Source organism: Numida meleagris, chromosome 2 (assembly GCF_002078875.1).
Source record: "Numida meleagris isolate 19003 breed g44 Domestic line chromosome 2, NumMel1.0, whole genome shotgun sequence".
Classification (NCBI taxonomy): Eukaryota; Metazoa; Chordata; class Aves; order Galliformes; family Numididae; genus Numida; species Numida meleagris.
In genome coordinates, this window is record NC_034410.1 from 96,497,095 (window position 1) to 96,524,237 (window position 27,143).

Consider the following 27,143-nt stretch of genomic DNA (forward strand, 5'->3'; position numbering starts at 1 on the left):
CTGCTCGTAAGCTCCTTCCAAGTATTGGAAGGCCGCAATGAGGTCTCCCTGCAGCCTTCTCTTTCTCAAGCTGAACAATCCCAACTCCCTCAACCTTTCATCATAGGAGAGGTGCTCCAGCCCTCTGATCATCTCTGTGGCCATCCTCTGGACCCACTCCAATATCTCAATGTCTTTCTTGTGCTGGGGGCCCCAGGCCTGGCTGCAGTGCTCCAGGTGAGGCCTCACAAGTGTGGGGGGTGAGGGGGGGGTAATCACCTCCTTCTCCCTGCTGGCCATCCTTCTTTTGATGCAGCCCAGGAAACTGCTGGCCTTCTGAGCTGCAAGAGAACACTGCTGGCTCATGTCCAGCTTTTCATCCACCAGAACCCCCAAGTTCTTCTCCACAGGGCTGCTCTCAGTGAGTTCTTCTCCCAGTCTGTACTTGTATCTGGGGTTGCCCCAAGCCAAATGCAGTCAATGAAGTATTCCTCTGTCTTCATTAGATGCCCTTTGCCTCTTTCTTTCACTCCCTTAGCCATGCACTTCCAGCAATTAAGAGTATATCTGGGGGAAGATCAATGGCTGACATAAGAATTCTGCATGGAGAATGAAGTTGCCAAGTGGCTTGATGCTAGGAGCTTCACATCTATAAATAGATAATGCTTTGTGATTGCAAACTATTCTAGAACAGCTTTCAGTGGCTTAGCAAGAAAAATGTAGCCTCTGTGTAGAGAAATTCAGTCCAGGGCTAGACCTGAAGTCCCCAGCTTTCAAATCTCACTGTGTTTCTGATACGCCCCCTTAATAATAAACATTCAAGAGGTCTGCACTGAATTGAAAAACCTATCTGATGTGGATTGTGTATAACTATCCCCAAGAGTGAGAAGCTCAGGGAGAGCAAACAGGAATAAATTCTTGTTAAACAGACAAATAAATAAATTGAAAGTATCAGTGGCACCTGTCTTAGGACAGTTGTGTCCCAAATATTTCTCTGTGAATATATATCTGGAGATTGCCTCTTCAACTTTACTTGTGGTTTCCTTGAGGGACTTTCTCTGGGTTTTAACCAACTTTTGAAGCTGGTTAATATTTCTCTTACATTGAGCACAAGGCAGGTTTCCATAATAAGACAGAAAATTCACCTTGGAGCAGCTGAAGACTTCATTCCAGTCACTCTGGTATTGGAACAGAATCTGCCTGAATGAAGACAAGCAGCTAAACCAATTGCTCATTTGAAAGAGTATCCACGGCAGTACTGAAGGTCCCTGTGGCGTTAGAAAGCTAGTGCTTACCAGCTGAACTACTGCAGCTGACTTTATGTATGCTTGTATCTCCTTCTCCTTCAGAAAAGCTACGAAATGTGAGAGGGAAAATGGATAGGTCGATGCGTTCTAACTTCTTCTCTACAATTAGTGTTCATTATAGTATTTTTTTAATGAATGTCTCATCTTCTGAATCTCAGTACAAAATCCAGCAAGTGATAGGAACCTCACTTTGTTACGTCAGTAGCTAAGTGTATCTTGGAGGGCAAAAGCTCTCAATGGTAATATCCATTTTAGTACTCATTGGTTTATGCTTATCAGAAAGATTTATGACTTCTTGTGGTTTTGTTTTTTATTTAGTGTTCTTCTTATTGTATCTCCTGTAGAATAACTTACTGATGCTGGCTATTCTGGCTTTTGAAGTTACAATTTACCGTCATCAAGAGTACTACAGATGTCGAAATAACCTTACTGCACCTGTAACTAAAACTATTTTCCATGATATTACGAGAGCACATCTGGATGACGGACTGGTAAACTGTGTCAAGTATTTCATAAACTACTTCTTCTACAAGTTTGGTTTAGAGGTAAATTGTAATATATTCGTTTTTTCTTAGACTCTTTCCAAATCTTTAGGTTGTGTTATTTTTGAATACTAGTTTGAACTGTGCTTAACAGCAGGATACCTCTTAGTCATCACTCGTGTCAGACCTTGCAATACTTGCCACCTCTCTGCTAGTAGAGATTTTCAACTTGGTTTTATTTTCATGTCTTGTCTTTTGCTACTTGCTTTTCATTGACCTAGCTTGCCATTTCTTAACCTAACAAAAGATATGACAGGTGGGACAAGGCATGGAACTGAGGAATGCCCTCACATGAACAAGTGCACAGGAAATTAGGAACTGCAGGAGCAAAAAGCAGACAGTACCAGGCCATTTTCTCCGTTTAAAGGTTTCTGGACTTCTTTTGTCTCTGGCTGCCCAAACATGTCCTTCTTTTTTATACATGCAGCTATAACAGCTAACAATCTGCAGAAGCAAGTAACAGCAAAGGGTATTGCTTCTTTGTGCAGCAGATTTAAGACACAGTTCTTTTTCCAAAGACCTTTACAGTAGATAAGAAACACTCAGAACATTGGAAAGGCAGGTATAAATGAGTGAAGTGATTTTTCTCAAGATTCATCACAAAACCTTATTATCTGGTAGGTGTCTTATTTTGTAGATCTGTTTGTCTGCCTTGCCAGCAGTAGTTTCCCATATGGCACTTAAGCTCAGCTAATGCATTCCTTCTAACTGCTTCACCCAGTCCAGCAGCAAAATATCAAAAACGAACCTACCTTGAAGGCAAGCTATTGCTGAACAACCATTTCAAAAACATAAAAAATAACACGGCTTCATTTCCGTTTTCCCACCTCCTCTATGTGCACACCGACGCATGAAGTGCACTTTCAAAATTGTCTGTAGAATAAACCAAATTATTTTTTTCAAAATATTTGATGGCTATCTGCAAAAAGCAGCTACTATTTTAATGCACCCCAATTCTATTCATAGGTCTATTCTTGACCTATGCATTAAACACTACCATCCCCTTGCTCCTGATAAATAGAATAACATGCTTATGGCCATTTTGAGGATTGGGAATGAATGAAAGTTAAAATTAATCAGGAAGCTGTTTCCTTCAGGTTTTAAATGTAACCTCATCCTAATCTGAGGAGACAGAAGATCAGAATAGTGAAGTACACTGAATAAGTGAATCACTGTGAATGAAAACATCTTGCATGGCACTGAGTGAAAGATCTGCTTTAAGTGGAGCCAGAGAACAGAAATGATTTGGGATGAAGAGTCTTAAAAAGAATGGAGAACTAAACTTGCCTTACAGCAATTGGCTGGATTTGTCTATAGCCAGAAGAAGTTATATTGTCTAAATCCCTTTTCTTTTCGTCTGGTTCCCACATGAGGATACACTTTAGTTGTTGTTATTCTTAATGGTTCCTTTTCCTTCTCACATCTGTAAGGGCTATCAAAATATATGGCTGTGTAATATGTGCTTTACTTGGCAACAATTAAACATTTCACATATAGGCTACTGTGGCAATGCTCTTTTCATTTTGTATATGTAGATACCACGTAATGAAAACCTGTGTTCTGTTCTTGTAGATGACACTCTCAGAACAGTGAGAGAAAATCTAGGGAGTTGGAGTAGAGTGGGAGAGGTTGATGATGGAGTGTGTTGGTTGGCAAAGGGTCCCTGCATCAACCCCAGCATTTGTCCAAGCATACTGTTAAAATTGAGACTAGTTTATCCTTGCTAAATTGACTAGTCATTAGATTGCAAATGTTGCTTATTTTTCATTCTTTCTTTTCCAGACCTGTTTTCTTCTATCAGTGAATGTAATTGGTCAACGGATGGATTTTTATGCCATGATTCATGCCTTCTGGTTGATTGCTGTATTGTATCGACGTAGAAGAAAAGCTATTGCAGAGATCTGGCCAAAGTATTGCTGTTTTCTGGCATGCATCATTACATTCCAGTATTTCCTTTGTATTGGCATTCCACCTGCTCCTTGTAAAGGTATGTATGCTTACCTTTTATGGACAGTCGCTGCTACTTGCTTTTAGAGAAAAGTGCTAGAAAAAAATGATAAGTATTTAATAGTATCCAGAAGAAAAGGATGAAGTAATCTTTGTAAAGTACTGATTGCATTTTTATGTGCTTCTGTCATATAGACTATCCATGGAGAAGTGGTAATGCCAACTTCAACTCGAATATCATAAAGTGGTTATACTTTCCAGACTTCATTGTGAGACCAAACCCTGTCTTCCTTGTCTGTAAGTATTTTAGCACATAGTTGAAAAGTGTTTACGTGTCTTTTGCTTAAAACATCTGCACAGTGTAATTTGAAGCCAGACTTTTATTTACTTTCCAGCAGCAAGATGTCATATTCTGTGGGAGATTGGATACAGAGTGTGTCATTTTGTGTAGCAGAAAAAATCAATGGATTAGTAATTTCTGCATCTGTTTTTCTGTATCCAATTTTTGATAAATCAGTATAAGAAATTATGAATTATTTTCCCTTTTGTAATTTATTTTTTCAATAAAAGTCATAGAAGATGACAGGAAAAGATTCAAGTACACTAATAAATGTCAAATTGGTGTTAAATGCATTGAAAACAACAGTCTTGGGTATTCAAAGCATGAGAAAAATCTGCTAACTACATTATGGTATATCACCACCACTCCCTGCACCTCAGTTAGTGACTGAATTTTTCCTTGCAACCACTGCTTTCTCCTAGATGATTTCATGTTGCTGCTGTGTGCATCCTTACAAAGGCAAACCTTCGAGGATGAAAATAAAGCTGCTGTGCGAATCATGGCTGGAGACAATGTGGAAATTTGTATGAATCTTGAAGCAGCATCTTTTAGCCAGCATAATCCTGTTCCAGACTTCATTCACTGCCGGTAAAACCTGAATCCTTAACACTTGGAAACTACAGAGCTTCATTTTTATAATGTTCTCTCGTGTGAAAGTAATTCTCACCGATTCCAGTTTTACTTGAAATTTATACTCATGTTCCCATCTCAAAACATACCTTTTCCTGCTATATGAGGCAGAAGACAGTTAGCTTCTGGGTAATCAGCTTCTGCTTTAGAAAAGGGCAGGTGAAAACAGTCTCAAGAGCCCTCCTAATACTGCAGATTGTTCTAAGTGCTCCTCAAAGGGATATTCAGTGATATATTTGCCTGAAAGGATGTATTTGCTCCATGAGTGCCCAGTAGGGCAGTGTGTGTGGTGAAGTTCACTACTGTGGCTTCCCTCCAAACATAGCCAAGTTAGCAAGAGCAAATTGTTGTCTGAACTTGCTCATATACTTGTTTAATTCCACAAAATTGTCAGTCATGTCTTGCTGAGTTGTTGTCTAAGAATAATCAAAATAGTACACTAAAAAAGGAGACTGTCCTTTGTTCTATTTTATCTAAGTAGTAAAAACCTTAAAAGTGACTTGGAAAGGCAACATTGCATGTAAGAGCATTTAAGAAGGTGAATAATATTAAGAGGGGGCAGAGCCTAAGACAGTCTATTCCAGCTGATATTCAATCAGCAGATCCATTCTTGCGTGACCACTTCAGCAGAGATTAGCTCAGCCCTTCTGAACTGCGCTGGGCATAATATTAATTGAAGGTCTCTCTGAAAGTTTGATGCAGTGTTAAAAGAATATACGGAAATAATAAGATTTTCTAGCTACTATTTTGTCAGATTAGGTGTTTGTTTTGAAATGCACATTACCAGCAGATGTGTGAGTGTGAAATGAATAACAAAATTTGAAATACTGTCTAAGCAAAAATCTCCCTGTTGCTGATATGCCTGCATTTGTGGTACCAGAGAAGTTTTGTCACTAAATTCCTTCTCAAGATCTGTAACATAACACTACTGTTTCTGGAAATTACCGCCAAATGTATTTTGAAATATCTTTAAAGAGGAGACAGTGGAAATACATTCAGTTGACTCAACTTGTCCAAGAGATTTATAGCCACTTCTGGGCGTAGGGTGAAGAGTTCCTCCCCTCAGCTACACAGCAAACCCCATGCTCTAGCCCCACTGAAATAAACAGAGCAAGAAGTCATAACCTCTTTTCAAAATATGCCATCAAGTGGGGATGCTTTCCAAGAGACATCTGTCAAACAGGACTTGGTCATAACCTCCTTTCAAAATACTCCATCAAATTGGGATGCTTTCCAAGGCACATCTGCCAAACAAAGGTTGGTTTAGAGGTATGAGTAGTGGGATTGGCTGAATTTTTCTTATTGCCACTGTAGTGGTGTACACGTTAACAAAAGATAATTCAGGCACTCTGGTACGCTTCATCACCTTGGTCTCTGGCAAAGAGCTTCACTGATGGTGTAGCCGCTGGCAGAAAGAAGAGATCTTATTTTCCCATTTTAATCTAGAAAAAAAACTTGTGAAAAAACTTCATTAACAATGAGACTATATTTGAAAACTATCTTCAGAAAGGAAAAAGAGGCAAGAAAATCACTGCTTTTTAAGCTGTCTCCTTTGGCATCTTTTCAAAGTTCCCTGGAATCTAGTTGGTATTTCTAGTCATCTGTAGAAGATATTCCCAAATGGCCAAGTAAGAAAAATTTGAAGCACAAAGGATATTCTTTGAAGATTTTGGATGGGAATCAAAGTCAGGTTTATAATGGAAAGCAAAGTCCAAGCTGAACTGGCCTGCTGCCTCTCCACAATTCTTTGGGTTAAGTTCTGTCTTCTGATTCATATGCATGGTATGCATCAAGCTGAAGCCATTGGTGGCTTCTTATGCATTTAAACACACTACTTGGCATGTGCTGGGAAAACAGACCCGTATATACATTACTAATGCTATGCAGCCATTTAATTGGGAATCTGCAACTTGTGCTTAGGAGTAAATTACACTATAGGTGGAAGACACAAAAACAATCACAAAAACCGAACACAAGAAAATCAAAGAATCACATTTGTACTGGGGAACTGGGCAAATAACCTGTGATTACTTTATACTTGTTCCAGCTAAACACAGAAATCTGTGTAACTGTTTCATGTGATAGTTTTATGTTGTGTGAATAAGAAATGGAATGAAAAGAACAAGGCAAAGAAGGAAACAGAGCAGTGACATTTTTTTGTTTGAAAATTCCATCAAATGTATAGAGAACTCATTAATTACAGGAAAAGAAGAAATTCCTGTGTGTGATTTCCTTTCTCATAGATGCTGGGGCAGATAAGCTGTAACTTTCTGTTGATGTCATTTGAAGTGTCCACTTCCTGAAACTGTAATGCAAACTTACTTGTAGAACATGTAGATGGGTATAAGACCTTCCCTTATAGTATGAACTGCGTAACAGCTCATCTTCTTGACAGAATCTTTCCTTCAGTGTCCCCTTCAGTGTCTTCATTACAATGCAGATTCTCCCAGACTTTAAATTGTCTTAATAGTGAACTATTGCATTTCGATATGCAATCCTAGATGCCTAATTTATTTCAGAGAAGCGCCAGAGAATGGCTGGACAGTCTCTTGAAGTGACTTTGATTCTTTCGTTAGAGACTATAAATCTTTTAAGAGAAGGACTCTCAAGCTCTGGAGAACCCACTGAAGATATACCTCAGAAATGTATGTATCTGGCCTCTGTCCAGTACAATTTGGAACATAAAGGGCTTTGTCTAAAAACATTTCTTTCACTTTGTTTCAGAAATTTCAGAATGGTCTAAATATTTGTAACATGGGCAACAACCTGGTTCAAAGCTTATCCAAGCAAGTGAAATGAAAAATGGCATTTACACAGAAGTCAGTCAGAAAAAACAAATAAGTGAAGACAACGTGGTTATGAATATATTACAAAGCTTCAAAAAATAGTTCTTAGTATTCATTTGATTTCTGAGAAGCTCAGTATATATTTACTGCTAAGGAAAACAAATCACACTTGCAGACTGTAGCACCCTTCTGGTGTGTCTGTTCCCTCAAGAAGATGCCAGTTGGTCACTGTTCGAGTAGGCATGGCTAAAAAACTTTTAACTGGAACATAAACAGTTGCAGGAAAAGGTCAAATTTCCAAATGCCTAATTTTCTTATTTCTGGAGAAATACTTCAGCACAACAATGATAAATACAGTCTATGGAAGAGATTTTCTGAAATTTTCTTGTCTTTCCACCCCTAGATTTCTCAGGGGATATACATTTAATCTCAAGGGAGAGTACAACTGGAGGGCTATGAAACGGAAATGAAAATGAAGAATAGTAGTAGGAGCTTTTAAAATGAAACAGAATTTAAAGCAACTTCATTGAGGATAATCCTTTCCCACAGTCTCAATTGCCAGAAAATTCTCATTTCATTTCCCAGGCAGTTTTCTGATGTTCTCCTAGATGTTGACAGGGAAATAATTTGGGATTGTAATTTACTTTTAGCCTCCTGAGACCAGAAATAGTATTAACAGTCAGTCATTGAACTGTCCCCCTTGGGAACCATCATCAGGTGAGTCAGAAGAAGTCTCTCAATGTCAGCTGTAATGCCTTTCTTGGAACTAGAGTACTAACTTGAGTTGGTGAGAGAGTATCTGCAAATCATCATTACAGGCTTCCCATCATATCTGTATAAAGCAAATAAACATTTTGTTGCTTATAAAATGGCCTTAAATAACACAGCTTTGGATTTGGGGTTTTTTAAAGCAAATAGAATCATGAAGGAAGGACTTCACTGGTAAGAGAAAGAGAGTATCAGTTCTGTGAGAAGGTTTGACAAAAACAGTAGGAACTAAGTCCCATGGGATCCATCCACAACACTAAATTCAAAGAAGTCGGTTAAAATAAGGGAGCTAATTTTAGGAAGTGCTATACGTTGAAGCTATTGGAAAAGGGAAAATCACTGAACCTGACTTCTTAAGACCAAAATAGAGCTAGAGAGAAAGGGTTTGGGGATGGAAGCTTGGTGAGAAATCAGCAATGTTGGGATTTGAAGGGAAACGTTGTGAGTTAAACTCCTGCCGTATGTAAAGCATGTAAGGAATCACAGATAGGAAAGAGTGGAGGAATAAAACTGGGAAGTAGAGGTGAAGAGGCAGCTAGCAATGTAAGCGTGTAGGAATAACATGCCTGAAGAAGAGAGAAAGGGTAGTCATGAGAAGAAGGCTGTGGGAAGAGCGTTGGGGTTATATGGAGGTGGTGAGCCACACTCAAAGCAAAATAAGTGGCTGTGAAGGAAAGACAGTGATATAACAACAGCTCCTCCAGAAAGAGGAAACACTGAGCTGTATCAGTGTAATAGCAATATCTGGTTTCATCAGTGCTTTCCCTAAACTTCAGTGTTCCTCCCCTAAACTTCAAGGTGCTGACCTTAGGACAAAGACCTTTCCTCAAAGGGATTATCAGCGGCAGCATCAATGCCTTGGGATGCGTGCAGTCTGGACACTAGGCTAGCCACAGGCAAACGTATCATTGAACTTGCTGGGAACTCGGCTACACCTAGAGCACTCTTTTTACAAGAGTCTGGATTGCATTGCAGTTAAAAAATAATCCCTGTGGAAATAAAATACTGAAGTGATCATGATGAGACTAATAAACCTTTAGTAAATAAAAGAGGTCATTGGATACAAACAGCCATCTGAGGTTACAGTAGTTTGGATAGATGGATGGGTGAACTTCAGATTATGTCTTCCTTTTTTTGAACAAGATGATACAGTCATGTATAGTATCAGTGGGTCTGCTAGTGACAGTTAGCCAATTGCAGTTATCTTACAGTCTTAACTTTCAATTATCTTTCAGGTTTCTTCTGCATATTTTCTCATTTAGAACTTACTGTGCTACCAAAGCCATGCTCTGATGCTCTTGGTACAATGGTGTAGAGGCTAATCTTTCTCAAGTGTGGCTGTATTCTTGGACTCCAGCTACACATGCGCACCATTACTGTTGTTTGGCCCTTGCATTCATCGCACCAGTAGTGAGTTGGTTCATAGGCTGTAATGGTCAGAAAAATAGCCCTTCTTTCCCAGAATAAATAGGCTTTCACAAATTTGCTTATTTAAACTAATTTTTAGAGCCAGAGCCAAAGACAGGGCAGGAGTGCACAGCTGGGGGAATGGAGGAGAGTGGGACTGTATCCCTGGGAAGAAGCCAGCTCTCATGTTTCCTAGTTGTATTGTCAAATACCCCATCCTGAGGATGACCTCTCTTCCCTGAGGTTGGATGTGGATTTAATGACCACTTAAAAGGTGAGGTTTGGAAGGTTTACATGGCATTAAACTAATTATCTGTGTGGTCTGCAATGAAAGTATAAAATTATGGTATACGTTATCCAAGACTAAGGTTTTTTTGCTGTCTATTAAAAAGTTTTCAAAAAATATGTATATCCCATGGCTTGTCTCTCTCTGTTCGTGTAAGGTCTTTTTAGCTTTTGAGGTGATCTTGTGCTTTGGTCTCTCACTGTTGCTTTATAACCTCCATAGCAAAGAAATGAAACTCTTAAATTCCTAATGTTTTGGTCCTCAAGACATACCTTTATTCCCTCTCTTAGAGCACTCAACTCACCTATAATACTGTAAATAATTAAAGATTAGGGAGATGTTTGGAAAAAGACAAATAAAGGAGTGTGAGGGGATTACAATTGAAATAAGTATGATTTGGGTAATATTACCATATACCTGTGACTATTCAGGTGTAGTTCTTTCCCCTCTGTTCACCGTGACTTTGTCCTTGGGCCAGCACAGAGGTATCTGAGATGTTCTGTGAAATTCATTGTTTAGGTGTGCCCTGAATGACTTGCTGTAACACCATATTGTAAGATGCCAACAAGAAAGTCAAATCTTGGGAGTCCTTTGTGTTGCTGAGATTGCTTGTAATCGTGTATTTTCAAAAACGAGAAAGATCTACATTTCTAAGAACTGCATCATACAGCTGTATTGCCTCCTACCTTTTGAGAAGCTTTTCATACCGTTTTTTTTTGGTGTACTGATATTTAATGTATATTTTACAAAATTAGATTAACTGTTGTATTTGATATTTTAAATCACTGCTAATAATGTAACAAATTATTAAGGTCACAGTGAAAAAAATAGCTAAGTTACTGTCAAGCTTTTCATATTCTCCCTAGTTTCTGTAAGTTTTAATCTGACAGCAGTATTTGCTGTTGCACTATGACTCAACCAAATGCAATGTGAATATGGTGGAATGTTTGGATGCAGCCAGCTCCAGTTGTCTTTTAAGAGTCAGAATTCATATTTGTTGAAGAGTATTAAAATGTTCTTGTTTAACCAAAAATCAATTTGATCAATTTGTTTTGATCATTTCCATTTCGGGATTTTTTTGAAAGTTGATGCACTTTGTTGATAGCAAAGAAATACTGCAATTTCAGGAAGATGATTCCTGAACATCTTACATGTAAGTGATTATTATTAAAGAAGCACCGAACATTAAGTCTTTTTTTTTTTTACTGGAGAAACAGAGCACCATTTTGAGTGCATATTAAATTAGTGAAATTCTGTTCAACTGATACCTTGTGCATCTTTATTTTCCTAGTGTGTATAAATTATTTGTTAATGTTTAATCGCCCCAAACCCAGCAGCGTTTCTACAGCCATGACATTTTTAGACTTCACAGGCAGCAGTCCATAAATTTCTTTAATGTCTGTGGGAAATAAACATAGAGGAGCTTTCTCATTACCTTTCATTAAATGCCTCTCTGGTTAGCTTCGGCAAGCTGCATGCGTATAAATGTAGGACTATAAATACATACTCCTAGAAAGTTCTGAGCCTGAGAACATCAAGCAGCAGGGGCCTTTTTATGTGGCTTCATCCACTGCAGTTAGTTCATTTACTCCTTACATGGTTTGGCTCAGGTATATGTGTACTCCCATGGTGCCTTCTCCCTGCCTGGTTTCCTGACAAATCTAGTTTCATAGCCTGGGTGAACAGACCCTGAACACAGAGTACATCTGGAATCAAAACACTGAATGAGGGGAAGCCATGAATTAGTTGGTTTTGCAGTGTTTAGCTATATGTAGCTTTTGGTATTGCCTTTGGCAGATGTTCTTATTTGAAAGCTCACTGAGTCAATATTAAGTCAAGATTTTGAAGACTGAAAATACCAAGCTGTTTCTCACTTTTTCCCATTGTGCACCGGCCTGATTTCAGATAGCTCTGTCTCGCAGCTTCCTGCCAAATATTTCAGTAAATTCTAGCACATATACATTCTGTAGAAACTTTATTTTTACAACTCAAAACCTTTATAGTTGATTTCCACTGCAGAAAGATATTTGTAGTGACTATCTTTGAATGCTAGGCTTTTGACTAGACTGAATTCCCCAGAAGTCATTGATAAATGCAGAATTGTTTGCAGTGAAGTATTATAGCTGGCTTTTGAAGATAATTTGCTGTAGCATTACCCAGACTTCTTCAAAGATGATCTCAGATAGCTTTTAAATTGCATACACCGCATTGCCAGATAGCATCACTCTATCGTGAAGTTTGGTGAAAATGTATTTTTCGCCCTTGATCCCATGTGATGCACAATGTCCTGACTGAGTGGAGCGTCATGAACAAGCTGGAGCCGAGTAGAAAATCCAGACACTGACTTTGGCATTAATCCCATGCAGGTGCCCAAATGCTGACAGAAACACTGTGTCTGTTGCCACAAGTAGCAGCCAGCAGTGCAGAGAGAGGAAATTTATCATTGTCCTCAGCAAATGACAATGTTTTTCCTTCTTTTTTTTACTTCCAGGTCCTACTTGGATATGTATAAGGTGATAATCTTTAGTTACCTCTTCTGGTTTGTGCTTACCATAATCTTCATAACGGGAACAACAAGGATCAGCATATTCTGTATGGGCTACTTGGTTGCCTGCTTTTATTTCCTTCTCTTTGGTGGAGATCTGCTGCTGAAACCCATCAGGAGCATCCTGCGTTACTGGGACTGGCTGATTGCATACAATGTTTTTGTGATCACCATGAAGAACATCCTCTCGGTAAGCAGCTGCTGCATTTCCTCTGTGCAGTTTCATGGCTTCATAGGAACTGTGCACAGTACACTGAATGGCCATTAAAAATCCTTTACAGGACCCCAGCCTTCTGCTAGTGCAAAGCAGGCTCCTTTTTAAATCAGAAACTGCAAGTGCATGTCCAGAGAATGCTAATGCATACATATTTTAGGAAAATGTGCTGCCTTGTCTGGCTCCGAAAAAGCTTGAAAGCCATTTACAAAGGATCAGATTCTGGTTTCTCTAAGTTGTTCCTTAGAAGTCTTGTGAAAATTTCAGTGAAATGAGTAAGAAGTGTAAGATTACACCATCAATAAATGGTGCACATTCAGTTAAACTTTTTATTTAAAACTACAATTTTCAAGTCTATTAGTAGGTGCAGTTTTGTGGTGTAATGGATTTAGTGAGGTTGCCTACAACATAACAAGCTGCTTTCTGTTTTCCTTTAGAACTAGTGTGAGCTTCAGATGAAAACAGACGTTTTATAATTAAAGGTTAAATACTTCTGCAAAGTATTAATGGTTTTCTTACATTAATTATCTCTGTAGATTAGATTTTTTGCAGTGGCACTAATAGATGATTGAGACAAGGCAGTACTTAAACTTTTTTATTTTTACATTTATATAAGTCATTGTACTGAAATAAAATTGATTTATATGTGGTTTGAATTTGCAAATGTTCTAAATGCTTACATATGTGCTTCATTTTATGCTTGGGAATTCAGTGGGGCTATGTGTATGTTCAGCTTGTCCATATATGTTTTCAAGTTTAACTTGGTGATTTATAAAAGTTGCTTAGCTGTCACACTGCATCACATGACCGACATATCACTTTCTCTGCAAAAACAAAATGAAACCCACATACCTGCTATCCCATGGACAATGAAAAGAACAAATTCTTACATTTAAAGTGATGTGTGTTCCTGGTAAAGACCCTCTTTGAATAATCTCTGTTTTACTAATGAGATATGAGACAGCCAGTGGCAATCAAAATATTTGCATGTAATTTAAAGAGATGCAATACTTATCCTTATTTCTGCTATGCCTTGTTAGTTGAAACTGTTCTTTTTACTTTCCAGATAGGAGCATGTGGCTACATTGAGTCATTAATTCAGAATAGTTGCTGGTTGATTCAGGCATTTAGCTTGGCTTGTACAGTTAAAGGCTACCGTATCCGTAAGTATAGCTCATTTTTCTTTGTAATTTCCTATAAACAGTGGATCACCTTCAAAATCTTCTACCGTATTTACGCTGTGTCCTCTCTTGACATATTACCTTGTGCAAATATCTTGCATGTAAGTTCAGTTAATCAAGTTTCATCATATATGGAGTAGCAAGACAGAGTATTGGAAATACGAGGGAGAACTCACTGCAGCCCTCCAGTACTTGAAGAGAGCGTATAAACAGGAGGGAGACCAGCTTTTTTACATGGCAAGATAGGGATAGGGCAAGGGGAAATGGCAGAGGACGGTGAGGTTCTGGCACAGCTGCCCAGAGAAGCTGTGGGTACCTCATCCCTGGAGGTGCTCAAGGCCAGGTTGGATGGGGCCCTGGGCAGCTGCGCTGGTGGGTGGCAGCCCTGCCCACAGCAGGGAAGTGGAACTGGGTGGGCTTTGAGGTCCCTTCCAGTCTAAATCATTCTGTGATTCTATGATTTCATAGAATCAAGGGAGATACATATACAGAGGGACTTATCAAGATCCCCACTCACATTTACACATGTACCTTGCTTTAAACGTAAAGTCTGGTGATACTGGAGCTTAACACAGTTTCTCTGTATATGCAGTTGATGACATAATTGGGAGTATGGTTTCACCTTCCAAGTTGAGTTCACGTCTCAGCTGCAAACTCCCACTCCTCCCTGTGTTCAGCAGCTCAAAGGGTAAACCAGTTCAGCTCATTGAAATGGCAAGTGGCTAAGCCAGCATAAAAGTAGTAATTTTTTTGCAAGCACAATGTTCTTAGGCAATGTTTTTAATGATCATTCTCAAGTTTGTGATAACAGGATGGGAGTGGGTGGTATCTGTGGATGGAGGTGAGAAGGGGTGAAGGAAGAATGGGGAGCAAGACCCTGAACCTCTCTGTGAGCTACTGTTTTAGCTCTACACTTTGTCCTATATTGACGGTATGAAAGCACGTGATTCTTTCAATATTTTTGTAGCAGAATTTAAAACAGAACTGTTTTAACCCAGTGAATATGCAGCAGAGTCCTGAATTTCTGTTTCAAAAATCCTTGTGTCTGACTCTAATAGATGGGAGGACATAAAGATAGGAAAAACAAAGATGCACATTCACAAGATAATCGGTGCCTGGTGGTTCATATTATCCAATACTTTTTGAGTAGAATAAGAAACACGATTTTCTGACTCCCCAGGGGATGAGCACAGCAGCCTTTGAAGCTCTTGGAGCTTGAGCTTCCTGACCTGTTAGGCTGGCTTTCTTGGTTGTAACGCCAGCTTTGAGCCAGAGTCTGTCCTTTGAGTCCTTCTCTCCCTTCTGTAGGGCAGAGTAGGCCATTCAGTTTATAGTCTAGCTACAAAGAACTCTGTTTTAATTTTTGAGTATACCCAGGAGAAATGTCTTTAGAGAATAAATAAAGAAAGAAAGGAAGAAATATCCAAAGCCAAAATCTAGAGGCAGGAGGAATGGGATTTCCTCTCTGCCTTTCTCCTCCTATCCCAAAGGAAGCAGTTTTGTGGTTTCAAATGCTTTTTCTCATCTGCAATGGAAAGAAACATTCAAGGATTGCTGTGAACTGCGTTGTGGAGAGGAAAATGAAATATATAAAGTGGTAGAAGCCAATTAAAAGATTATTTTGACTGAAACAAAACACTTCATTCTCACATTGATATTGTTCTTAATAGAAAAATGAGACAAAAAGTCATTTTGAAATGAAAAAAAACGGAAACATCCCATTCTTAAAAGCGCTGAAATCAAATATGTCAAGCTAACCAAAAGTACTTTCTTTTTTTCCAAATACTTACTAAGACAGAGTGAATTTGCTTCAAAATTCTTCACTTCTGGTGAATTCCCAGTTTTCATGTGATATCACATTGTTGGAAGGTTTCCAGTTTGCTGTAAAAGAAACTATAGCATAATTCAAACAGAAATAAACATCAGTTTTCTGAAGAAAAATGAAATTAAAGGATCAATTCAATTTGATTTAAAAGCTTTATTTAAAACCATTTTAATGGCATTTTAAAATGATTAAACATTATAAAAAAATACTTATTACAGCAGTTTTTACACTGATGGTTTCTTTTTTCCAGCAACCAACAATGCAGATTGTAAACTGCCTAGTGGAGAAGCAGGAATCATCTGGGACAGTATATGTTTTGCCTTTCTGCTGCTGCAAAGAAGAGTCTTCATGAGTTATTACTTCCTTCATGTGGTTGCAGATATAAAAGCTTCCCAGATCCTAGCATCAAGGTAACATTAAGTTTTTTAATAAAATAAACAGTTTGAGTTACTCAAAAAAGCCCTACCGTTCATGATAGATAGCATCAGTGGAGTTCTGGTAGTTAACATTGATTTAAACAATCCATGGTAAATTAATAATTGCAACTCCAACTCTGACACAGTGCATGAGAAAACAATTAAGAATCTGATAGAAATTAAACCCACCAAACACTATCTGATGCTTTCATAGCTTTAATTAAAAGCTGTGGAAGTCGATGTGTGTTTCAGCAGTCTCTCAACATCAGTATGTATAGGAGCAAATGTCAGAGTTTCTAAGCCTTGGAAAGAAAACTTTCTGAGATCAGAGTCTGAGAAAATGGGCTGTAGAAATCGCATCTCCAAAAAATGTCCCATTGGGAAAAATGCAGAGAAGTAATGATATCTGATTCAGGAAGACACCAAGTGTTACATCGCTGAAATCCAACCATGATGTGGTGAAAAAGTGTCACTTTGGGTCCGTTACTTATACTTTTCTACAGTCATCTACTCACGGCTGTCAGTAGCACAACCATTGTCCTGTTTTTGTTTTTTTTCTGTTGTTTTTTTTCTTTTCTCTTTTTGTTTTGTAATATGAAGGCAGATCAGAAATTAAACTATCCGTAGTTTCAGTGAGATTTCTGAAGAATTACTTTTGTTAATATTGGATTAAGTGTTTTATGACATTTCCCCCTCCCCCCAAAAAAAAACCAGGCAGATTGATTTCTGTACACATTTGAGGGCAAATTTGACTTGCATGTCCTAGAAAGAACTCTTTTTTAATCTTCCTTTCCTCTCCTGGGATTTCTTTAAAAAGGAGACATTTTTAGCTACATATGCTGACCAAATTCACTTCTGCAAATGGGACTACCTAAAGATCTACGCCACAGTCCCCTACTGCCTCTCTCAGACTTTTCCTTTGAGGTGGATTTCAGTGCTAATGCCAAAGAGTACTGGACACTGGTTTTTTTGTATCTTTTTTTTTCCCTGGGCTATGTTCACAGTGAACATAGAACAAAGCAATATCGTAATATCAAAATACCTCTTAAATTGGAAAGTTTGCATCCAGAAGGAAGAGCAGGCTAATCAAAATGGCATTTGACTGTGTTGAAAAAAACATGTTTGGTTTCTACCTACAGCTTTGTGTCTCTTGGTGAGATGCTGAACCTATCAAGCAGCAAAAGGGGAGATGTAGTGGCCTATGCCAGAAGCTTTGTAAAGATAAATGTGTTAATGACCAGGAACTACTGAGATGCTACAGGAAGAAGTGTCATATAAATACAGCAATTTCATTAACTTTTTTAGCTAGCTGCTTGCCTTGCTAAAATCCAAGCTTTTAATTTATTTGGACTGTGGAGAAGGTCATATTTGAATTCAGGCAGTATAGCCTGAGCCTGTCTTCCAGTAAAAGTTAATTGTGAAATAAAAAGTCCTTACCCAAATAAGATTGCGTTTAAACAATAGTGATAATTCTCCAGTGTCAGTTTTCAACGGTCTGTAAGAATTCAGGGGGGATCAAGTTGCTAAGAAGAACGCGTCATCTTTTGTTGTACTTTACCATACTTGGGGAAAAACAATTATTCATCTGGAAATAAGCATGATTGTGGTTATCCTGCACATTACATGGAAGAACCAATCTCAGAAAAGATGGTTGAAAAATTAGTTAGAAGTAGACTTCTGAATCGAGAGATGTTCTTATTGAATTCTTGACAAAAATAAAAAAAAGAAAGAGAAGGCTTTAAATCTATTCTACTTCTCTGAGAAAGTCTTTGAAACTCTTCAAGTGTTTTTAAGAGCTCTTGAGTGAATAAAGAATGAGTGAATGGTAGAGTCTTGTGTTCTGGATATTCAAATCACTGAGTCAATTGCATTTCGAATAAAATTGAGTTAGAAGTCATATTATTTTGGTACACCAGAAATCTGCTCAAGGGCTTGTATCATCAGATAGAAAGCGCTGTAATGTTCAGAGGGTGAAAGTGCAGCTGAAGCTGCACTGAGGCAAAAGTCTTGAGCTGAGCATAGCTCATAACTTCCAGGGGACTATGAGGCAGAGGGGAATGATGATTACAGTGAAGAAACAACTATAAAGACCAAATCCTGGAACTGAGTGGGAAGTCCTAATTCAGCCTTGAACCTGTCCATGTTCTGCATTCTTTGGGACTGGAAACTTAAGTCACCCATCAGTAGCTACAGGAACTCTTAAAACTCTCAAACTGAGTAGGGATCACAGTGTTTGACCTCAACTCTTAAAATAATTGGCTGCTAAGGGATTAATATTCTAAGTTCATTGATTATCTCTTACCTGCAAATGAAGTAGTACGCAGAGGGAACACAGAGCTCTCTGTGGTTAGCTGGCATACAGGAAACTTGGAAACATTTAATCTTTCTTCTCCTTTCTTCTGCCCCTGTTTCTGCTGTAGGGGTGCTGAGCTTTTCCAGGCTACAATTGTTAAGGCTGTAAAGGCAAGAATTGAAGAGGAAAAAAAATCAATGGACCAACTGAAAAGACAGTATGTATTTACATGTATATATTTATAATTATACACAAGTATATACACAAACGTGTGTGTTTGTATGTTTTTCACTGATGGTTGGTATTTATCTAGCACCTTATTTTATAGAAATGATTAGTAGGTTTTTGAAGTATGATTTTGCAACTACAAAATTGTTGCTCTGGGTGTTCAGAGATACTAGGCTTTTTGGTGTTACTCAGTTTTAGAGTCATCTTTTCTAGAAAGACAACATACTGCATAGGTTTAGTTTTCATTTAAAAATAGACTCACAATTCTAGGACAGGGGGTTGCAAGGTTGACATAAAAAAATCAGGGTGAAATGTTCTGATGTGCCTCCTGAAATGGAAACAGAATTTTGAAATGGAAACTGATATTCTGTACAAATAAAGAGAGAATATGTTAACATCTCTACTTATTCTGAAGGTTCTTCTAAATCTTAGAAGTCTATTGATGACAAGTTAACAAGATCATCATCTGACTGTTCCATACTTGAATCATAGCAATGTGACCATGTTTAAGAGATGTTTTACATTACTACATGCTATGTTTTGCTTTCTACTGGAGGTCCAGCTCACTCTGTAGTTTTGGGTTGTCCTACTTTGTGTGGCATGAAAGCATGCGATGTGAGGAAATGTGAAAAAAAATCTTTCTCTCTTCCTTTTTCTGCCTTTCTTCTCTTCCACTAATACCCTGCTGTTCTCTTGATTTCTCTTTCCCTGTCTCTCATAAAGTAGGAAAGAGGACAGTGAAATGCCAGTTCCACTGTGAAACTCATGAAAGAGCACATTATTAATAATGGTAGGCACATTATTAATAAGAAGTGCCATATTAACCGTGTCTCACTTGAAGGTGCAAGTATAGATGGTTAAAACATGGGAGACTGGGACGGAGTAGCTGGGTTAGAAAAAAGCACAAATCTGACCAGCAAAGGGCTGAATTAGGAAACCTATATTTAAAAGCCAAATGAGTAACATCATAGCCCTACTATAATGAATGACAATATTCTCATTAACTTTAGCGTTAGGATTTCATTCTGTATATTTGAATTCCTAGTAAAATTTGTTGCATACCCGTTCATTCTGTTTAGTTTGTGTTTTGTTACAATATACATAAGTATATATTTTACCTTCACAGAAAATATTTTCATTCAGTTTAACTGTCCTGGAGATTATTTCTCTTTATACTGTCTACTTTTTGTTGTATTCAGCCAACATTCTTTTTTAGTAACTGCAAAAATCTTTCAAAGTCCCTCCTTCACCATGCATCAAAAGCCCTATCTGCTTCTTAACCAAATGTCAAAACTCCCTCCCACTTGATAACTGAAACACCAGAAGGCTGCAGGGGCCATGCTCCCTACGGGTTCACTGGGGGTTTCCCACCAGATGTACTGGGCCGTTGCTGTGCTTGAATCAACCTTACTGTAGTTGGAGACATGTACCTTTCTTGGAAATCATTCTTTTCAGTTAATTCTACACAGTTTAAGATCAAGGAGATGGTACTGCTTGCATCTCCAAAGCTAATTTATGATTCTGTAAAAATCACTAGTTTGTATTTACAATATGTCCAACTTCAACAATGGAAGATGCCTGTTTTAATTCATTCAGTAATGCCCACTCTTCAGTCACTGGTTCATCCTTAACATATAGACAGATTAATGATCAAAACGCAGTCAGATATTTTTATTAAAAATAGTGAATGATTTGCTTCTATTCCAAATAGTGTTGAAATAATTTGTTATTGTTGACTTTGTTTTTCTTACTACTTTTTTTTTTAAATGTGACAACTTAGAAGACCTAAAAGACCAGATTGTGCTGTTTACAGGGTTGCAAGAAGGAGAATTGGAGGTCTGCCTGCTTCTGAACACAACTGAACCAGTTTAAGTCTCCTTTGGTTCCAGATATGTAGGACACATGAGAGTGTTAAGGGTGAAGTTGGAGGTAGCACAAGTAGTGCAGGAACTGCCCCATTCCTGACTGAGTGTCAAGTTTCAGGAAAGCCACTGCATTAGGCAGAAGTCTTTTTTTTCTCAGAGCTTTATTTGCTGGATTGTAGCTACTGACAGCAATTCCCTCATTTTCCAATAGCTGGAAGATAGTTGAAGGGGATTAGGTAAAACTGTCATGTGGTATCAGGCAACTCAGCTCTGACTGATCAGTGGGTGAACCTCCAGGCTTGGCCCTTCCAGGCAGACCCTTCAGAGCCATTTATCTAGTGACAATATGTAATGGACCTTTTTTGTTAGAATTGTTAAGTGTGTGTATATGAATGAGTTTTAACAGCTCTTTTTCAGAGTGGGTTGAAAGGGATGAAGACCTGAACATAATAAGATTCTTCCTTTTGCTAGAATGGATCGCATCAAAGCCAGGCAGCAAAAATACAAAAAGGGTAAAGAGAGGATGCTAAGCATGACACAAGATTCCACAGATGGCCCTGAAATTCGGAAGGTTTCGGAAGAAGATGATGAAGGTACCATTAGCCATTGTCATGCAATAGCTACAGTTGAGCGCTAAGGCCCTAATAGACAATAGAATTGTTGGGCAAGTGAGAAATTGTTCTTCAAAACGTTCATCATGGAACAAGGTTGATACCTCAGTAACACTTTGGAACTTAATTCAGCCAAAAAATCTGAAATTTTACACTGCGAGAAGACTTAGAGAAAACAGTTTGCTTGGAGGTTACTTTTGGTTAACTTCAGGTTGTTGGCAAAGAGCTGAATAGCAGCAGAGGTTTGTTTTGAACAAAATTATTGTTTATAAACCATAGTGCTACAAATAGGTGGAATTCACATTTTTTCCAGCAAGGTTTTTTGGATGCTGTGAGGCTTTTTTTTAGTCGCTGAAATATTTGTATGCTTTTTAAATGTTCTTTAAAATGTGGGAACAGATAAATGATATCTGTCTAGTGCCACGTTTCCAGCACTGACTTAGGATCAACATTTACTGGATCTAAAATTTTGGCACCTGAAATTCAGAGGGATTTAAGGGAAGTTATTATTCACTGTTATTACAGTGGAATTTGACTGTATGTTTTAAAACACAAAACTGAACTTTTAAGCGGTTTTAGCATAGAATTCTGTTCTAACTGCTGCATAACCTAGAATATTTGTGCTGGGTGGTCATGCTTCTAAATGACTTCTATACTGAATATATTCAGTAGATCTAACATCTGATGTGCTCATGAAATTCTGCTCTTTTGAGGGAAATGAAAAATGATTAATCAGTATAATGAACGTTTCTCATTTTGTAAAATTAATGTTTGGACATATTTCATTTTAGGAGAAGCAGACAAAGAGAAAGCCAAGGGCAAAAAAAAGCTGTGGTGGCGGCCTTGGGTTGATCATGCTTCCAGTAGGTTTTCTCAATCATTTTACAAATATGTGGATTTAACCCTTATATCCTTGACCAGAATGAAGGCATTCCCTGACCTGTTTGTTTTATGCCTGATTTTATGATTGTGACTTGATAGAAGTCTTGTTTATTTTAGCAAATAATTTCTACTTCCACATCTTCAAATAGGAAGCTTAACCCTATTTTTATATATATATATATATATATATATTATGTTGGAAGCGTAGCTTATGACACTTTGAGTATTTTTAGAAAGGTATCAAATCAGATAAAAAACATGTGCCAAAAATTTTGGCCTCAAAAGTCTCAACACTCCCCTACTGCAAGGTACAATATATTTAACCATATGAAGGTGAAGGTTTGCTGATGTGTTCTAAGATAAGTCATAATTTTGTTTTCATTTGCACACATAATAGATCTTTTTTATGGTCCATCAGTGATTCTGTGGTTAGCTTTAGAAATATGAATACCACAGTAAGGCAGCTAGACTGCTCCCACATTGGGAAGCACAGAGCCCAGCTGAATATCTCTGATATTGTTATGCACATTTTTTTGTGTGTGTTTATTTGAGAGCAAAACTATGTTCAACCTTGTGCACAAGAAATTATTATCCTCATATCATTGTTTCATTGTGGTATTCTAATGTATTTCCATTCCAGTCCGAGTAGATAACAGATTACACTATTGATTGGGTAAAATGGAAGAAAACCGAGTAGACTGCAATCTCAGATCTGATCTCCTGCTGGATCTTTGTTCAAGGAAATCAGATGTAAACTACTTAATAACTTCTGAAGATTCTAAAAATATTCAGATATATAGCACTGACCAGAGTTAAATATAAATGTCTGTATTTCGCCTGGTCATTTGTTTTAACAAGAGTTACTCCTAGTAATAATTTTACACATCTACAGACTCCTTAATTTATGTTTGTGTATTTGTTTATATCTCCAGCATATATATTTGCCAACAGTGTTTAACAGAGTATTGGATGCTTATTTCTATCAAGTCACAAGTAAACTATGTCTCTATTTTTATTTTTCTAAAGGGCACACTGCCACTTTAGAGAGACCTATCCCTTTTCAAAAGTCTTGTGAAAACAAACTTTTCCTCCAGTTTTCACTATGAACAATAATGACAAAACAGATTAAAACTCTAGTTTGTGAGTTTTTGCTGTAGAATTCCAAGTCACAGTGATTTTGAAGGAATGGGATATGGTCTCTTGTTTATTCACCACTGGTTTTGTAGTGAGAAGAACTGCTCAAAGAGAGACATTGACTTTGGCTTTTACTTATTTCACCCTCATTATTTAATGTTCTTAGGTGGCAGCTTATGTTTTGGTATTTAAACAGTGAGCATCCTTGAAATTATTTACTGCAATAATGCAAAACCTTGTGGGAAACATCATAGACCCTGATCCTACATATAGCGATTGCCTGCCATGTGGCTTGCTTCCTCACTCATTGAAACATGGCACTTGCAGTAGGTGTTCACAGGTTCACAAACAAAATAGAGTGATACTTCTCTATTGTTCCCCATCTATCCTTTTGAAACACTGTGCTGTAACCCTGCAGCGTTCTCCAGTGGCTGTTTTTCTCAGTAAATGGAGTTGTGGCTGTATATATGCTGTTGAGGTTGCTAAAGCTCAAAGTTTTATCCCAGTTCTGATGTTTAATTTAAATTGTTGCTTTCATTCTTATACCACTTAGTTTAGTTTATTCTACAGAAAGATACCTCATTTTATATTCATAGAAATTAAAATGCAGTCATGAATTTGGGTCTTAGTGGAAAAGATGAGAAAAATGTGTGAGGCTTTCCTCAGTGACACAGAGTTCTTAGTGCTTGTGGATCAGATATGGAGCCCCACAAAGATCAGCAGGAGCTAGGGCCACATGCTTAGAGGTCCTCAGCTTCTCCTGGGGCACAGAGCTGTGTCTGACCAAGTGGAAAAAATGGAGTTTGCAGCTGTCCTGGGGAGTTCTTTCCCTCTGGGCACAAACAGATGCTAATGTTATGTGACTTCTCCTGCAAGACTCACCTCCTGCCTCCTCCATCTCCTTCCACAAAGCCTGCAAGTACCTTTTCTCAGTAGGAGAAAGTCTCGTTTTGCAAGTAGAGGGGCCCTGAGTCCAATCTAGCTATGAATTATTTTATTAGTGCAATTTGGACACTGTAATAATCCCTGCAGGTGACTGACACACTTCTTACTCCTCTTTGATGTGTGCAAGAATGCATTATTGCTATTCAATCATACCTCCCTCTTTAGCTGTAAAAGGAGTATAATTGTTATATTATGGTGTCCCCTTCGACATACTCTAACTGAAAAATTTTGGAGGGAGATCCTTTCTGATTTGTTTTCTGCCAGCTCAGGCCTTCCAGTTCTGACTAGGTGCTGCTCTGAGGCTGTTTGCAACTGCACCGTGGTGTAGGTTTCTCCTAGATGCCAGACCTTATCCTGCTGATCTTTTGTGTGGACAGTTTCTGTTGCCACTTATGAGACACTTTTTTATGGAAGAGAACTGCAGACTACTGTTTCTTAAAATACATTTATATCCTCTGTGCACTTCAAACAGGCTTTCTTAGAAGGCCCTGTACGAAATGATTAATTTGTTTGACCCAAGAAATTTCCAGACTTCTAACCTCAGTTCAACGATTAGAACTGCTGAAGTGGACTCTCTGTCCCTCTGCAAGGCTTTCAGGAGTATTACAAAACCATAACTAGGCACGTGATTTTCCCCGTGAGGGAATTTTAGATGCTGAAATTATGACGTAATAGAGATCTGGCAAATTTCATAGTGTGTGTACCCTGAGGTTTCTACTGTTGTTTTGTGTGACCACCTATGTACAGAGCATCTCTGTAGAATTCAAGGTATGATTGAATAGAATTAAACCTATTGTCAGTTTTCCAGAGGCCTGTAATGAGGGTTGAATACACTTCTCAATATAAGTATGTATTGCTCCACATACCCAGATTGTGTGACATTTCATCTGAGTAACTGTTCCTTTAAATATTTCAGCTTAAATGCAGAAATTATTTACCAGTCTTCACTGCTGAATGTAATGCTGTGATTTTGATTTTTCTCTTGCTCATTATCTTATTTTTAATTTCTTTTGTTTCCCTTGTTTATTCTGAAGGCCTGTTACCATCTGAGAAATAAAAACATTGCTTCTGTTCAAGGATATAAGGCCTAGCTTAGTCACTGTGCATCTTTATTGTATCAAGGTTTCAGATTCTTTCTGAATCCATGGGCAAAAAATTGAAACTCATTTGTGTTCACATTCATAGAATCCGAGTGATCTGTTCTAAACAAACCAAGGTTTTCCATTACCTCATGAAAACTTAAAAGTTTGAAGAAAGCATTAACTTATACCATTCCATCCCGTAGTTTGAAGGATGCCTGAGCATTTCAAAGAGCTTTTCTTTATTTTTTGTCCAGTAGTACTGTTTATGTAAATTCATTCATTTATCTGCTGGGCTCTTTTTACTCCCTCAAATAACCTTCACTTCTCAACTCATTCCTACTAAACTGCCATTTGTTTCTAGAAAGTGTACCTCGTAACTTGATAAACATCAAGTTTTTTCTTTGTGTTTTCTTTTCATGGTCTTTCCTTAGTTTTTGTATAGTTCTCATCCATGCCCGAAAGTATCACAGACTAACATCAGATAATTTACCTGAGACCTATTCATCTCTTCCTTCTGTATTTTCATCTCTCCTGATTATGAGTTTGTAAATGACTAGCTGGCTGTTTATAGGTTTTGGTGCAGTTCCGAATAGAACATTTCAGAAAGATAAGAAAATATTTTGTTTCACTTAGTGGTCAGAAGTGGAAATTATTATTTGTTTGAGACGGACAGTGAAGAGGAAGAGGAAGAAGAGAAAAAAGAAGAGGAAGAGCCTCGAAAAAAATCTGCATTTCAGGTACGTTTGAGTGATTTCCTTGATAGATGACAGCTGAAAAAACAGTTTAGGTTTATCTTAACACAGGCTGATATATTAATGTAGCTAGTAAGTATAAAGTACATCTGAAACGTATTGGAAATGAAATTTCTTGCCAATTTAAAAAGCAATTTTACTTGTTTCAAGCATTGCCAATTTCCTACAATAACTATAATGAAATCATATCTTCACTCACTTCTGCCAGAGGAAAACAAAAATCAAAAACAAAGCTTCTGAATCTGAGCTTTATTTTTCCGTATTGCCGTATAGACAAGCGAGGAAGCTGCCTTTCCTGCCATAGAATGCTTTAGTGATTTTCTGGTTTTGAGTAGATGCTATCATTTCATGAAGAAATGACCCAAAAATAAGTAACTTCTCGTGGCAAAAAATCCGCATATTTTAAAAACATTTTAGATTTTTTTAACTAGTGACATTAATGCACCTGAAAAATATATCCTTGAGTTATAAAGAGATTAATAATATAAAAAGTGACCACAACACTTTCTCTCATTTCTTTTGCAGGATAGTGTTAATTAACATGTTGCATTTTAAGTGATGGACTGTGTTGAAGTAAGAGGATATAATGATAAAAATATAGCTGAAGTTTCCTAACTGGGTTCCTATTAGTGGACTGCTTGATCTTTGTAGCATCAATTATTGAACACACTGGCTTAAATCAAGGACCTAGGTGAAAAAGTTAGTGAAACACTCCTGTACATAAGATTGCTTTAATCTTTATAAAACTGAAATTTTAACTGTTGAAGAATTTCAGAAATACTGCAGAATGTTTTAGGTCCTCGACTCTAAAATCTTGATGAAACAATTAACTTCTTGTGGATATGTCTTCCCACCCATTTACAAGCTTACACTGCTCCAGAACTGGTGCATTACCAAAAGCCTAGCCCAAGGAAGAGCAGGCAGCTTCCTCCATGACCAGTGACCAGTTCTGCAGTATGTGAAATATGAAGATGTTGAGTGGCTTCGTGTAGGAGACAAGTTGTCTGGAAAATAAAATTGTGTTTGTTTATGAAAATATGTTCACCATTAGATCATCACGCTTCATATGCCTTCCATCACGGTGCATGTGGTCTTAATACTAGCAAAGTGAACATATTCTGTGGCATAGTCTGCTTAAGAATTACTTTAATTATATTTTTTTTAGTGTAAATAGTTTC

At 37.8% G+C, this 27,143-nt stretch overlaps 1 protein-coding gene across 1 annotated transcript in view; it reads left to right on the plus strand.

The window, feature by feature from the left end:
- PIEZO2 (piezo type mechanosensitive ion channel component 2) overlaps nucleotides 1-27,143 on the plus strand; it is a 296,323-nt gene that overhangs the window by 227,652 nt on the left and 41,528 nt on the right. The window contains exons 22-32 of the mRNA XM_021388274.1: nucleotides 1,631-1,831; nucleotides 3,611-3,815; nucleotides 3,971-4,072; nucleotides 4,538-4,703; nucleotides 12,484-12,727; nucleotides 13,818-13,914; nucleotides 16,008-16,167; nucleotides 18,594-18,683; nucleotides 21,031-21,152; nucleotides 21,962-22,033; nucleotides 25,847-25,950. Of these exons, the coding sequence (XP_021243949.1) occupies nucleotides 1,631-1,831; nucleotides 3,611-3,815; nucleotides 3,971-4,072; nucleotides 4,538-4,703; nucleotides 12,484-12,727; nucleotides 13,818-13,914; nucleotides 16,008-16,167; nucleotides 18,594-18,683; nucleotides 21,031-21,152; nucleotides 21,962-22,033; nucleotides 25,847-25,950 (1,563 nt within the window). The remainder of the gene's footprint in view (nucleotides 1-1,630; nucleotides 1,832-3,610; nucleotides 3,816-3,970; nucleotides 4,073-4,537; nucleotides 4,704-12,483; nucleotides 12,728-13,817; nucleotides 13,915-16,007; nucleotides 16,168-18,593; nucleotides 18,684-21,030; nucleotides 21,153-21,961; nucleotides 22,034-25,846; nucleotides 25,951-27,143) is intronic.